The sequence below is a fragment of the Octopus sinensis genome, linkage group LG1, assembly GCF_006345805.1.
Source record: "Octopus sinensis linkage group LG1, ASM634580v1, whole genome shotgun sequence".
Taxonomy (NCBI): Eukaryota; Metazoa; Mollusca; class Cephalopoda; order Octopoda; family Octopodidae; genus Octopus; species Octopus sinensis.
Window position 1 is genome coordinate 89611615 of NC_042997.1, and position 15192 is coordinate 89626806.

At 36.3% G+C, this 15192-nt stretch overlaps 1 protein-coding gene across 10 annotated transcripts in view; it reads right to left on the reverse strand.

Annotated features, from left to right (window-relative positions):
- LOC115217291 (leucine-rich repeat-containing protein 43-like) overlaps positions 1-15192 on the reverse strand; it is a 79711-nt gene that overhangs the window by 57796 nt on the left and 6723 nt on the right. For all 10 annotated transcript variants that reach the window (XM_036502695.1, XM_036502701.1, XM_036502697.1 and 7 more), the window contains 2 exons: positions 11001-11194; positions 5740-5850 (listed from right to left, as the gene is read on the reverse strand). In XM_036502695.1, coding sequence (XP_036358588.1) covers positions 5740-5850; positions 11001-11194 — 305 coding nt within the window. The remainder of the gene's footprint in view (positions 1-5739; positions 5851-11000; positions 11195-15192) is intronic.

The window sequence follows — 15192 nt, forward strand, 5'->3', positions numbered from 1 at the left end:
ATCCTACTTTGAAAGAGAATAGGGTCTTGTACTCCTTTGAAATAAATAAAAGTCTCTCCTGAAAAAATCTCAAACCACTGGAATACACCTTCCACTTCTTCCATTTCTCCTGAGCAATGTGTATGATCATGGGTTCTTGATAATGTACTATATTATTAAGTCAAAGACTAAAAACCAGCATGTTCCAAGTCAAAGATGATACCACACATCTAAAATTAAAATCTGGAAAAGCAACTTCATCCACCTAACCAAATCTATCACATCATTGTACAGTAAGTAGTAAATTTTATTAACATAGTAAACTACTGCTTTGTATAATGTACAATTTCATGTTGGGGATAATTTGAACTTGTAGGTTTTAAATATGGGCTAAAACAGGAAAAAAGATGAGAAACACTACTTTAGTTACAATTGAAAACAATGACCTACTCTTCTCTAACATGCCCAGACTCAAGACACTTGTACAAAGACTTTTTTCTGTTATGTTTTCTATGCCTTAAAGCATCAGTCTCTTATGGTATATCAGCATATCTTTTGTTTTTATTTCTGATCTAGTTAACTTTCTAGTTAGCCAATAGCTATATGGTACATAGTGTCAAAATAGTCAATCCCTAAACAGACTAGTTGCATCTCATCTACCCTCCCCTGATTGACAGGAGAAAGAATTTGCAAGGTTGTTCAACAAGCTAATAATAACAGCCATATTTCCATCAAATTAGATACTGTCATCTGCAAAAGTGATAGTCACATTGGAGGCAAATATGTTTATTTACTTACATGTATTGAGAACGATAATAAAATGAAATTTAATTTGCTGCGGAAAGCGGTTTTATATACCAAGCTATCTTTTGTTGTGGAATGCCATGTTTGAAATTATTTTCTGTTGTGATATGTCAAGTTTACTGAGGTAATGAGACTTGCAGAAAATACCAATTCTGCTTTTGATACATATTTAACACAATTATTGGGATAACCATGAAATTTAATTTCACAGTTAAAGAGGTAATAGTACAACAAATTGAAATTTTAACCAACTTTTCAGAAATTATCATGCAACAATATCAAGCGGTTAGAGGATTTGTATATTCTATTTAATTTGATAATTCTTTTATTTCTGTTTTTAATTACATTTTGTGTACAAAAAGATACTTTTGGGTGTACTTATTTTCTAACCCTTGTCAGCTTGGAAAAAAGGATGTTACATCAACATGATGATGATGATGATGATGATGATGATGATGATGATGATGATGATGATGATGATGATGATGATGATGATGATGATGATGATGATGATGATGATGATGATGATGATGATGATGATGATGATGATGATGATGATGATGATGATGATGATGATGATGATGATGATGATGATGATGATGATGATGATGATGATGATGATGATGATGATGATGATGATGTGATGATGATGATGATGATGATGATGATGATGATGATGATGATGATGATGATGATGATGATGATGAAGAAGAAGAAGAAGATGATTTGGCAGTGGTGGTGGTGGTGGTGATGATGATGATGATGATGACAGCAATGACAATGATGGCAATGTAAACTTGTCTGTGGGGAAAAAGACAGGAGACAGCAAGTATACTCCAATATGAGTGAACAACTGACCTTGCAATGTGTTAATGATCTTTGCATATGCTAAAATAACAGGAAATTGATGTCTGTTTAAAGTAAAGGGAAGATTCATATTACTAGGTGTCAAATTTAACCTTGGGACAAGTGTCTCCCTTCGTTATCTTATGATTACTCGGTATTTGTCCCACTATGATAAAGATAATGAATAGATCTTATCAAAACTGATGTTATTATGAAGCAGTCCTTGTCTTGTTCCAAAATGGCACAATAGTCATATCAACTTTTAGTTTCAAGGCAGGTGGCAGTAATCTCAATAGAGAATCAATTTCTTTAGGAACTAAACCATAAAATTAATAAATATTTCTTCATATATGTCACCAAAGCTACCAACCTTTTTGTATGCTGCGATATTTCCAGGCAGCAATGCAAGAATATCGTTATTTAGTTTCAAAGTATCTACATTTCTAGGAGTTAAAAATTATCTTTGATGATAAACTTTCAACAGATTCTTCATTTGAAAAGTCAATTGAATCTCCAAATATATCTCTAATAATACCCCTTGACCTGATATTAAGTTCAGGTGGTATTTCTATTTGATCTGCTTGCATTCACATTCATTTATCAGAGCACTGCTTCCAATATCAAATAGCCCTCTATTAATTTCTTCTTTCTTTGTGATCCTCATATTTTTTAAGAACCTTAAAAATTTTACATAAGGCCAAAACTGAGATGATTCAAATAATTTAAAACAATTCACAATAATAGTGGTGTTAAAACTTCTTGGAATTATCAAAATAGTTTGGTGAAAACTTTCTCATGATAGAAGAATTTTACCACCAAGAGGTCTATTTTAATTTATGATTTACTTTAAGTGTATATCAATGATTCACAGAATGTTAGCAGATAACATTAAAGCTTTCATTTTCCATTCTTTGTTTGACTTTGAAATTTCTAAGCTTTACTGATGATTGTTGCTTGTGTTCATACAGCATCTGCTCATTCTTGTAAGGCACTGGAATATTTTTGTCTCTTTCTCTTCCTATTTTTCATTGCTCTTGAGATAAATTTAATTGCTAACTTTTTTGTCATTCCACTGCTAACACACACACACAGCTTGAGATATTCAGAAAGTAATTACATGTTTTCAAACAGGAAGAGAAAATCAAATGCTGGTGAAGTTTAATTAAATACCATTTATCAATAATGTAATTACCATCATTATCAAATACTGCAGCCCAATAGAAAGGAAAAATTTTGCTTTCACATTTACAAAATTTTGCCATACCATTTTCCATGACTTCTTCATACCTGGATGTTTTTGCCAGTTATGAAATGCTGTAGTCATTGAAACAAGTGAATGTGAAAGAACTCTCCATCTTAACTATCTTTTTCTGAGTTTGTTTTGCAGAATGAGCCCTTGAATTGTCTTGTTTGGGAAAAATACTTTTCCTATTTAACAAAGCTGGCCATTTATTGTGAAAAATATCATTTACACAATTAAATAGTTGTCAATAAATGTCTACAGTAATGGTCCTTCCTTATTTCAGTACCTTATAACACAGAACACAGTTCATGATCTACCCAATACATAATAAAGATTCAAGCTTGCTTCCTAGCTACATGGTTTCAGGTTCAGTCCCACTGCATGGCACTTTGGGCAGGTTTCTTCTACTATAGCCCCGAGCTGACCGAAGCTTTGTGATTGAATTCGGTAGGCGGAAGTTGTTGCCGTGTGTGTATGTGTGCGTGTAGGTGCTCAGTGCCTCTCCGAAAGAGAGAGAGAGAAGTCCTGGGTTTGGTTCTTCATTTGCTGATAACACTTTTTTGGTTGACATGTCATATACAACAATAAGAGATTGTTGTGCAGGAACTGAGAGATTGTTATTCCTAGTCAAGAGACTGCTACAGAAGGTAGGGAAACAAAATTCTTACCATAGAGCCCCACCATGTTACATGTAGCCTTCTACATAAATGCTTTTATAATCACACACATATATGCATAAAAAAATAAATAGACCACTAGTTGTTTAATTAATTGAACTACCTGGTTATTGAATTAAGGAGTATGTGGCTAAGTATTCCACAAACATGCATACACTTAATATAATTCTAAAGTGGAATCAGTATAATACAGTGTGTGACAAGGCCAAACCTGCTAAATTACAGGTACAATCCAGCCAATGGGCTTCTGTATCTCCATTTTCATTTACAAGGCTTCTGTCAACCTAGTGTTATTGTAAATAACACTAGCCCAAGGTGCAATGCACATATAGACACATGCACATGCACATACACTAATAGGATCAAACTGTTGCAGAAATCTATGCAACAAACACTAGCTAAACGTTTACATCCAGTATGACCTCACCTATGTTGGTGCCATGAAAAAGCACTCAGTCCACTCTGCAGAGTGGTAGGTATTAGGACGGGCATCCAGCCATAAAACCCCTGCCAAAAACAGACACTGTAGGCTGGAGTAGTCTTCTACCTGGCTGGCTCTTGTCAAACCATCCAACCCATCCCTGCATGGAAGACAGATGTTAACTGATGATGGTGATGATGATATGACATTCACCTAAGGAAGCTTAGTAGCAATTGACTATATTTTTTGTAACATGGAATTATTTTGGCACTTCTTTGATAATACCACTTCCTAGAAACAACAAGAACTAAAAATGCCAGCATAATCTAAATATTGGTTTCAAATTTTGGCACAAGGCCAGTAATTTCGTGGCAGGAGTTAAGCTGATTAAATCAACCCCAGTGTTTAACTGGTAATTATTTTATCAACTCGCAAAGAATGAAAAGCAAAGGCAAACCCTGATGGAATTTAAACTCATGACAAAAGGACTGATGAAACACCACAAAGCATTTCACCCAATGTGCTAATGCTTCTGCCAGTTTGCCACCTCATCCTCATCATCATTGCCGCTGCAGCCGCCGCCAACCCGAGGAAAATGCAGGAGGAGAGAGAGAGTTGGGGACAGCAAGACAGAGATGGTGGCAAAATGCAGGACATACTCACAAGGGACGGGAATCAGAACATAAATGGAATGGTTGAGTAAAGGAAAAGAGAGATATAGATGGGGGCAAGTGCCAAGGCACACACTTGATGTTCAAACACCAAAATATAAGTGGCAGGATATTGCAAAGGAATTGTGATTAAAGTGTGCAGAGGGGGTGAGTGAGTGGTGAAAAGCTGGGTATATATAGATTCAGTGGGGCTACAAAATAGCAATGATACAGAGGAACAGGGCTGTGAGAACAGGATTGGGGAGTGAGAGCAAGGCATAGTATATGAAGGGGGAAATGTGAAGAAGAGATGTGAAGATGTAGATTGGTTTGTTGGGGTAATACAGTGAGACAGGGTGTGTGGGTGGAACACACAGGTTTGAAGCTAGTGGAGAGCAATGATACAGTGGCAAAGGGCCAAAGGGACAGGATTGGGGAGTTGGAGGTAAGCATAGTGCATGAAGTGGAAATGTGAGGAAGAGAAGAGATGTAGAGATGTAGTTTGGTTTGCTCTGGAAGAATGTGTGAGAAGTTTTCTTGTTAAGAGTAGGTGGGACACACAGTGCTTCTATAACTCAGTTTCACTGACGTGGGTGGGTCTTCTCTAGAACTTCATATTGGTCCATTGTCATTTCTTCCATGAGGCCAACATCCTCAGATCGGTCCTCACCACTTTATCCCACTTCTTTCTGGGTCTCCCTCTTCTGCGGGTATCATCCACTTTCAGTGATCGGCACTTTTTTATGCAGCTGTGCTCATTCATACACATCACATGTCCAAACCAACATAGTCTTCTTTCATGCATGCAACATTTGATTCCTTTTATGCCCCAATTTTCTCTCAATACATTTGCACTTTGCTGTACATGTGCACTGATGTTGCACATCCAAAAGAGCATACTATCTCCATTTCTCTCCAGTCTATGCACGTCTTCTGCAATCAGAGCCCATGTCTCACTAGCATAATCTAAATATTAACGTTTCAAAAAACTTTTGGATGCTTTTTTCTGTTCATTTTCACTTTTTCTCAACCACATTGGAACCCACTGATTTCTCAGACTTCACCACAAACACTGACAATGATAAATTCAAACTGAAAAATTGAGAATTTAAAAAATACCTTCAATGATGGAGGCAAATTCTTTGGTGAAATGTTTGCAATATAGTTCACATTAAGATTGAATTCTTCTAGGCTACTGAATTTCAAAACACCTGAATCAATTTCTTGAATCTGAAATTTAAATATATACACACATATATAAGACTGATTGTAAAAACCAATGATTGAAGATATCATATATAGGTGCAGGTGTGGGTGTGAGGTAAGAAGTTTGTTTTTCAACCAGATAGTTCTGGGTTCAATCCCACTGTATGGCACATTGGGAAAACGTCTTCTACTATAGTCTCAGGTTGATCAAAGCCTTGTGAGTGGATTTGGTAGGTGGAAACTAAAAAAAGCCTATAGTATGTGTGTGTGTGTGTGTGCGTGTGTCCTTCCTTACCACTTGGCACCGTTGTTGATGTGTCTGTGTCCCTGTAACTTAGCAGTTCAGCAAAAAACAGAAAACAGAGTACATATCAGGCTTTAAAAATATTAGTACTGGGATCAATTCATTCAACTAAAATTCTTCAATGCCCCAGCTTGGTTACAGTCCAATGACTGAAACAAATAAAAGATAACAATTATATAATACACACACACAAATGTAAGATCCAAGGGTCGAGGTGTAGGAAGAAAGTTAGCTTCAAGCAATCTGCAGTGAATATTAGAAAAAAACAGCTTTTAGAAACAATAGTGGTTTATTGAGATGGAAGGTTGTGATTTTTTTTTCTTTATTGAAGAATGACAAGCTGAAAAAAAGTTTTTTTTATATTCCACAGTAGGTGACCAGGGTCGTCAAGTGTGTAAAGAAGAATACAAGAATTATGGAATGGAGTCTGGAAAATCCAGGCTACATGTTTCAATGCAAGTGGAACCTCAGAAGTGGTAAAATCCAAGTGAGTTGTACACTGCTGGCTACTCTTCGGGCCAAGGATATCTTGATTAGATTAAAGGCTACATTGTCACAAGGAGGTACATGTTGATGCAAAATGGATTCAATCAGAATGTGTGGAGGACCCAGTATGTGAGGAGTATGTGTGTGTGTGTGTGTGTGTGTGTGTGTGTGTGTGTGTGTGTGTGTGTGTGTGTGTGTGTGTGTGTGTGTGTATGTATGTTTACTTCTACTGCCACTCCTCTCAAGCACCTCCTCATTACTAATGGGCATTTTCCAGTTTATCCCCCAAATTTTTCTCAGACAGTATTGATGAAATCATTCCACTTGCCTTATCTGCCTACAGTAAACAACCCATGCCTCACTTCTATATAGCAAAGATGGGAGGATGTATGTGTTATATACCGTAACTTTAATTTGTGAAGATATATTATTTTGCTTCCACAGACGCCTAACATGTTTACCAAAAGCACTACTAGCCCTGCTGATTCTGTATGAAATTTCATCATCAACACCAGCAGTACTCCAGGTACTTCCTAAATAAATAAATCTAGGTACAGTCTCCAACCTTTGACCATTCAATGTTATAAAAGGTTCTACATACATCTTGAAGGGAGCGGGCTGGTACATTATAAAAGTTTTTTTTAGACTGATTGTTAGACCCAATGCTGCACATGCTGCAGAAATCGCATTCACCATGTGCTGCATATATGTTTATGAGAATGTGCCAACAGATCATAATCATCTGCATACAGAAACTCAACAAGGTGAGAATGCAGAACTTTTGCTTTGGCACAGAGTCTTTTGAGATTGAACAGTTTCCTGTTGTCCTATATCTCATAGAGATCCCTTCAGGGCAATCTTTAAAAGCTATTTGCATAATATATAGCAAACAGTGTAGGAGCAGGAATATCATCTTGCTTTACATCATTTTCTACAGAAATTGGATCTGATAAGGTACCTCCAACATTAACTCTCACTTCCATCTTGTCATGAAATTGTCTAAGCATTCTCACAAATTTTTCAGGGCATCGTAGCTTTTTTAGGATCTCCCAAGGTGAAATTCTATTGTTAGGTCAATGAAAACCTGGTATAAGTCCATATCCTGTTCGATGCACTTCTCTTGCAACTTGTCTCTCCAAAAATATCATATCCATAGTACTCCTACTATCCATAAACCAACATTGCAATTCTGGTAGAACCTCATCAGCAATGTGCAGAAGCAATCTATCCAGCATTACCCAACAGAGGACCTTTCCAGCAACAGCTAACAGACAGATGCCACAATAATTATCACAGACATCCTTTCCACCTTTAGATTTATATAGTATCTCCATAGTTGCATCATGCCAATCCGGAGGAAGCTTTTTCACTTTGCCAAACCCTCTGAATCACATCCATCAACATTGCACAAAGATGATCACCAGCATATTTATATATCTCTGCACCTAGTCCATCCATACCAGGGGCCTTTCCATTGTTCAATTTTCTGATTGCTGCTTTTATTTCAGCCAGGTTTGGAACTTCTGCTATAAGATGTTTTATTGGTCTCTTGGGTATATTATCAAGAAAAGAGAGATCAACTTCAGTGGGTCTATTGAGCAACTCATCAAAATGTTCTTTCCATCTCCCAACAATATCTTTAGGGTTTGCTAATAATTCTGTGCCATTCTTGCTCCAAAGTGGCACAACCTTTGATGAAACTGGTTCATAAACTTTTTCTAAGAGAGAGTAAAAAAGTTTGGAATTGTTAGCATTTGAAGCTTCTTGGACTTCATCACATCTATCACTCCACCAATTTTCCTGCATTGTCCGTAGCTTATTCTGCACTGTTGCTTTTACTGCCTTGAAATATGTAGCCACTGTCCTGTTCGTTGACATGTCAACATTTTGCAAAATGTTAAATGCCTTTCGCTTCTCCTCTAAAATATGATTAACTTGTTCAACATTATTGTCAAACCAATCTTGGTGTTTTTTTACAACAAAGCCAAGAATATTACTACAAATTTTATACCTCTTTCTTTGAATGACTTCCAGTTTCCATCACAGGACAAATTATTTATCTCACTCACAAACTCACTGCATACTGATGGAATCTTAAGTTTATTGACATCAATCCATTTCGGTAATTTGTCATTATTTGCTCTAACCTTAGGCTTGACAACAAAATTCACCTTGGCACGCAAAAGCCTATGATCAGTCCAGCACTCTGCACCACACATCACTCGTACAATAGCAAAGTCCATAGCATTTCATTACCTGATGATGATGTAATCTATAAGATACCATTTCTTAGAACCAGGGTGCATCCATGTCGTTTTATACTTATTCTTTAGTTGAAACATTGTATTCATGACACACAAATCCATCTCTACGCTTATTTATCACAGTAGCAAACCATTACTGTTGGAACTCCCAACAACATGCTTTCCTAAGACACCCCAAGTCTCCCAATCTGCACCAACACGAGCATTAAAATCACCCAAAATGACAACTTTGTCATCATGGGAGATATTGCGTATAATCTCTGTAGAAGGCAAGTTAATCATCCTCTGATGAATTCATAGTTGGAGCATATGCACTTATGAGTGTTACATAGAGAACTTTTCTTAATGGTAGCCTTAAAGACATCAATCAATCGGAATGACCATATGGTAGTTCCTCAAATTTTGAAGCCAGAGTGGTTTTGATAGCAAATCCAACTCCTGATTCTTTCTTATAGATCTCCTCTCTACAGCACCAAAATAAATGATACCCAGCAGATTTCTCTACGAAATTTCCCTTTCCATGAATTCTTGTTTCAGCTAACGCTACAACATCCATATCATATTGCTGTAACTCTTTTGCAACAAGCACGGATCTTCTCTCTGGACGAGATTTCAGACAATCATTGTCTAATAACGTTCGAACATTCCAACATCCTATATTCATAGGCTTGCATCTTAACTTGAATTTACTCACAGTTGCAGGATGACGACTGGATCCAGGATGAGGTGCCCTGGGACACCTGCCAGGCCAGACCACAGAACAAAATGTTCCAGAGCATTTTTTGCCATTTGTTTCATTATCAATATGAACTTTCATTGTTTAGATGTGCTTTTTTAAGCTTTGGCCAGCCATATACACATAAAATGTTCATTTCATTTTCCTTTACAGCAATACCTGTGCTTAACACTTTTAAAGTGAGAAAAAGTTTTGCACAGCAACCATTCCCACCCTCTAAACTACAACAGAAGAGTGCATTTGCAGTCATTTTACATCAGAGTGTCCTCATCCCAGTCTTTGTCCAACCAAAGGCTAACTACAAGACAGCAGTGAAGTATTTAAATTCAGAGACTGCCTTCACCATGGCTTGGGTAAACAGGGGAGCTCTATCCACCTCTCATCTATTTATTAAAAAAAAAAACTAAAATAAGAGAAATAAATAAAAATTAAATATTGAGATAAAACTGAGTAAAATTAAAAATAAGATTGACATACAATGTATACAATTTAAAAACAAAATTTACAATATGTACACACACATGCTGAAATACAATATATACAATACACACACATGCAGAGTTTAAAATGCAATATATACTATACAGACAAACACAAACACTCCACAAACACATGTAGTTGAATGGCCGTTGACTATGTTGTAGTTCCTCTGCCCTCTTCTGTAGTTCAGAAATTGACCTATGACAAACAATGATGTGGCTATTAAAATTCACAACAGAATGTGTGTAAAATGTGGAAGGGTGTGCCTCTCAGTTGAAGGTCTAAAAAGACATGTTAAGAGAGAGCATATGGTGGCACCTGTTTCTCCTGCCAGCCAGTACAGTTGTCTAGTATATAATAAAATGTGTAAAAGCTTGGCCAGGCTTAAAAGTCATATAAGGGCATCACATGGCAACAATCATGAATCATTTCAGTTAAGTCTTCTTGGTAATGGCTTTTCCCTTGTAATGAGGATGCAGCTGTGATGTGTGTGTGTGTGTGCGTGTGTGCATGCGTGTGTGTGTGTGTGTATGTATGTGTGTAGGTGAGGGATGGATGTGTGGTAAGAAGTCCCACTGAGTGGCACTTTGGGCAAGTGTCATCATAGCCTCAGGCCAATCAAAGCTGTGTGAGTGGATTTATTAGACAGAAACAAGGCAAGCAATTTCAAGGGAGTGGATAAGTCAATTCATTGATCCCAGGGTTCATCTGCTACTTATTTTATCGATCCTGAAACCATGAAAGGCAAAGTCGACCTCAGTGGAATTTGAACTCAGAATGTAAAGACATGAAATGCCACTAAGTTCTTTGCCTGGTGTGCTAATGATTCTGCCAGTTCGCTGCCTTCTGTTGATTAAATATTAACAAGAAATTATAATTAATTACAGAAAAAAATAAAACTCACTGAAGAATTCCTGAGAGTAAGTGTTTTGAAGAAATTAAAAACAAATTTATCATTGATCCATTGTGGATTAGTGATGGCAATTTCTCTCAAATTCAGGGCTTCACTACTCCAGCTACAGTCAGTATTCCATGGAGAATTTTCTGAATGAACATATTCCAGCAGAGTGTCAACATGCTTGTCCAAAGGAGTTTTATCTGAGAAAGAGAGACAAAATGACAAGTAATGTCTTATTAAAAAATAACATGCTGAAGCATTCCTGACTTTAAGGTATCGTAAAAGGCCTGGTTGGGGTTTTATAGGGCTTAGAAAAACTGAAGCACTACTGCAATAAGTGTGTGAATCTGAGAGGGGAATATGTTGAATAAAACCATAATTAGCTGATCCTCCTGTGTTTTCTTTTACCCAAAGCTAGGAACTTTTCAGCACTCCCTTATTTACAAAATAGCTATCTGTCCATTTATCTTCCCTGCTCAGTATTCCTGGGAAAGTTGAGGGAATAAAGTCCTCAAGCACATCTTCCACAGGGCCCCTCTCTGAAGAAACCGTCATTTGACTTTCTATCTGGATTTTCAAGCATGGCCAACTGAGAATATGGATATAATCCAACCATTTAGTTCTTGGTCTAGATCTTCGACTGGTTGATTTGGCTTGAAGAAGCCATCCTGTAATTCTTTCCTGTGACATTCTAATCACCTCTACAGTACCAGAATTATGACCCCTCAATGTGGAGAAATAGTGGTTTGACCTGGAGAGACTTCTTGATCTCTGAGCTATGCACCCTGTTGAGTATTGTTACTCTAGAGATCATCTGGAGGAAACCCATATCAACTGCTTGTATTCGTGATTGTACTCTTTTGAGTATTCCCTGACAATCAGGGTTAAATAGCTAAATTTAGCGAGTTCTTATCTATTGCATTGTAGAGGCTGAACATTTAAATTTAGTTAAGTGTTTGCTATCATACTTGATGTGTTTGAGTTGAAGAGTAATTAATTGAACTTATAACTATAACTATTGTCTAGCTGTGGAAAATCCATGGGTGGTAAAGATTCAGTTTTATAGTTAATTACTTGTAGCAAAGTGTTGAAAGGGGTTAACTGAATAAAATACACATGTCCCTCTTTATCATTTAATAAATAAAATATTCATACAAATATACACACTCTCGAAAGTAAAATATAGTTTAAGTTTTCCTATTATATAACATCATAAGTTATATAGTCTTTAGCAAATATTAACATGTTATACAGTAATTAAGCAGATGATTACATAACAACATTGAAACACCAGAACTTCAGAAGAAAATAGTAATTCAATCCATTATCATTTCTGAACACCAGTTGGCTGACAGTGCAATACAGAAATATATATATTTCTTAAAAATTTCAATTCATTTTCTTTTTCAATTCATACAAAGTTTTTTAGGACGAATATAAGATCTAAAGTATATCCAAGTAGCAGAAAGATCGCCCAAAAGTGTATATAGATATTTAAATGTATTTATATATTCATCTATACACAGATGTATGTATAATGTGTGGGTATATATTTCCATAGAGGTAACCTTTCACTCCATACAAAGTTATTTAGGACGAATATAGGATCTAAAGTATATCCAAGTAGCAGAAAGATCACCCAAAAGTGTATATAGATATTTAAATGTATTTATATATTCATCTATACACAGATGTATGTATAATGTGTGGGTATATATTTCCATAGAGGTAACCTTTCACTCCATACAAAGTTATTTAGGACGAATATAGGATCTAAAGTATATCCAAGTAGCAGAAAGATCGCCCAAAAGTGTATATAGATATTTAAATGTATTTATATATTCATCTATACACAGATGTATGTATAATGTGTGTGTATATATTTCCATTGACAAAACCATTCACTCCGCACAAAGTTTTTTAGGACGAAAATAAGATCTAAAGTTATCTCTAAGTAGCAGAAAGATCGCCCAAAAGAGTATATAGATATATAAATGTATTTATATATTCATCTATGTACACATGTATGTATAACGTGTGTGTATATATTTCCATAGAGGTAACCATTCACTCCATACAAAGTTTTTTAGGACGAAAATAAGATCTAAAGTTATCTCTAAGAAACAGAAAGATCGCCAAAAGTGTATATAGATATTTAAATGTATTTATATATTCATCTATACACACATGTATGTATAATGTGCATGTATATATTTCCATAGAGGTAACCATTCAATCCATACAAAGTTTTTTAGGACGAAAATCTTTATATATAAAAGAAAGGTTGTGTGTCTGTCTACTCCGATTTAGATTCCTAACTACTCCCACATTTTGCGATGCAGTTTAACCAAAACCGGGTATCTTATAGTCGTGATTCATATCGAGCCCTTCTGGGTATTAGCGCGCGTCTACGATGTGTCTACGATTTTACAAATAATTTACCATAATTTTTTTCCATTTTAATGCATATTTTTTTAAATAAAGGGAAGTAACTCTCAAACTTCACACCAATATGCGTGCTCATATGCGACATAATATCACATCAGCAGCATTTCCTCACACCCTCCTTGCACTTGGCGAAGGCAAAATACCAGGGGATGAAAATGGTAATATTGCCATCGATTCTATTTGTACCATTGTTAAGACGCCTTCTGATCTCAGAGATGCAGTGTTCCCAGATCTACAAGCTAATTATCAGAATATGGATTGGATTGGCAAAAAGGCTATACTGGCCCCGACGAATAAAACTGTTCACCATATTAATGATGAAATGCTAAAACTCATTCCTGGGGAAGTCTATGTATATCAGTCTATCGATACAACTCCTGACCCAGAGGACGTCATCAACTATCCAATAGAGGTACTCAATTCCTTTGAGCACCCCGGACTACTACCACACTTTCTCAAACTTAAAGTTGGTGCCCCTATAATGCTCATCAGAAATTTGGTTCCCCCAAAACAATGCAATGGCACACGTTTGATTGTTAAGTCCTTATCTCCCAGTGTAAACTTATATCAATATTTGCCTGAATAATCATCATAATTCAGTGCAATCATTAACAGTACTTTCAAGCAATTCAGCCCCGAGCAACGCCGGGCAATTCTGCTAGTATATATCATCTCTTATTATAAAAGGGAGATTTTATCTGCCTCCCTTTGTCTCTTATAGAAATCTACAATATAGGATTTCTTCAATTACAATTTACCTAGCATTTTTAAGAGTAGAATACATCGGGTCGTGCCAGGTCCGGTTTTTCAAATTTCAACCCCAATTAAGCAAAATTTAGAGAAAACTCACATTGTGGTGTGTAAGTGAAGTGCTTTTCTTAGTGTGGGCTACAGCACACACACACAAACGGAGCAAATTGCTTCACTGATGCTATCACCCTAATTTCTCCCACTTTCTCTTTGCAAGTGTACCTTAAACCACTACTCAAAAAAAAAAACAACACAGCAAACAGAAACAAATAAATACATAACGATTTACTCCTCACACAATTTCTTCAATTAGAGTTTACCTATGATTTTTCAAAGTACTTCCATTCGGTCATGGCATACAAAATTTCTTTCAATTTCACCCCCATTTCAGAAAAAATTTGAGAAAACTAAATATTTTACCATTTCACTCTTTCACTCTGCATTCCCACTTCCTCTTTACACACATAGACACGCAAATATATAAATAAAATTGTAAGCTAACGTGTGTGTGTGTGTGCGTGTGTGTGAGTGTGGTGTGTGTGTGCGTGTGTGTGAGGGTGCGTGTGTGTGTGTGTGTGTGTACGTGTGTGACACGCGAACTTCAAAAGAACTTCGCGCGCTATCTATCTGGTTTGCCATTCCTCACACACACGCATACACATACATATATGACAGTGACAAACACAAACGTTTCAAACAACTACATACAAACACTCAAACACACACACACGTGTGTGTTTGTTATTAGTAAAAAAGGCGCCAAACACAACTCACTTCTCATTCGAACACATTTGCAAAAACACACCGACGGTCGGATTGCCATAACAATACAGAAAAGGTAAATTGGTTTTTAATTTACTTTCTGTCGTTAAATTTTGGTAGTATTAATTGGCGAGCGTACTTCTGTTGTCAATTGTTGACAGAAAGAAATTGTAAGCTAATAAGGTGTGTGTAGGAAGTGAAGGATAAAAATATTGCAAGAAGTGGACAGATGTACATA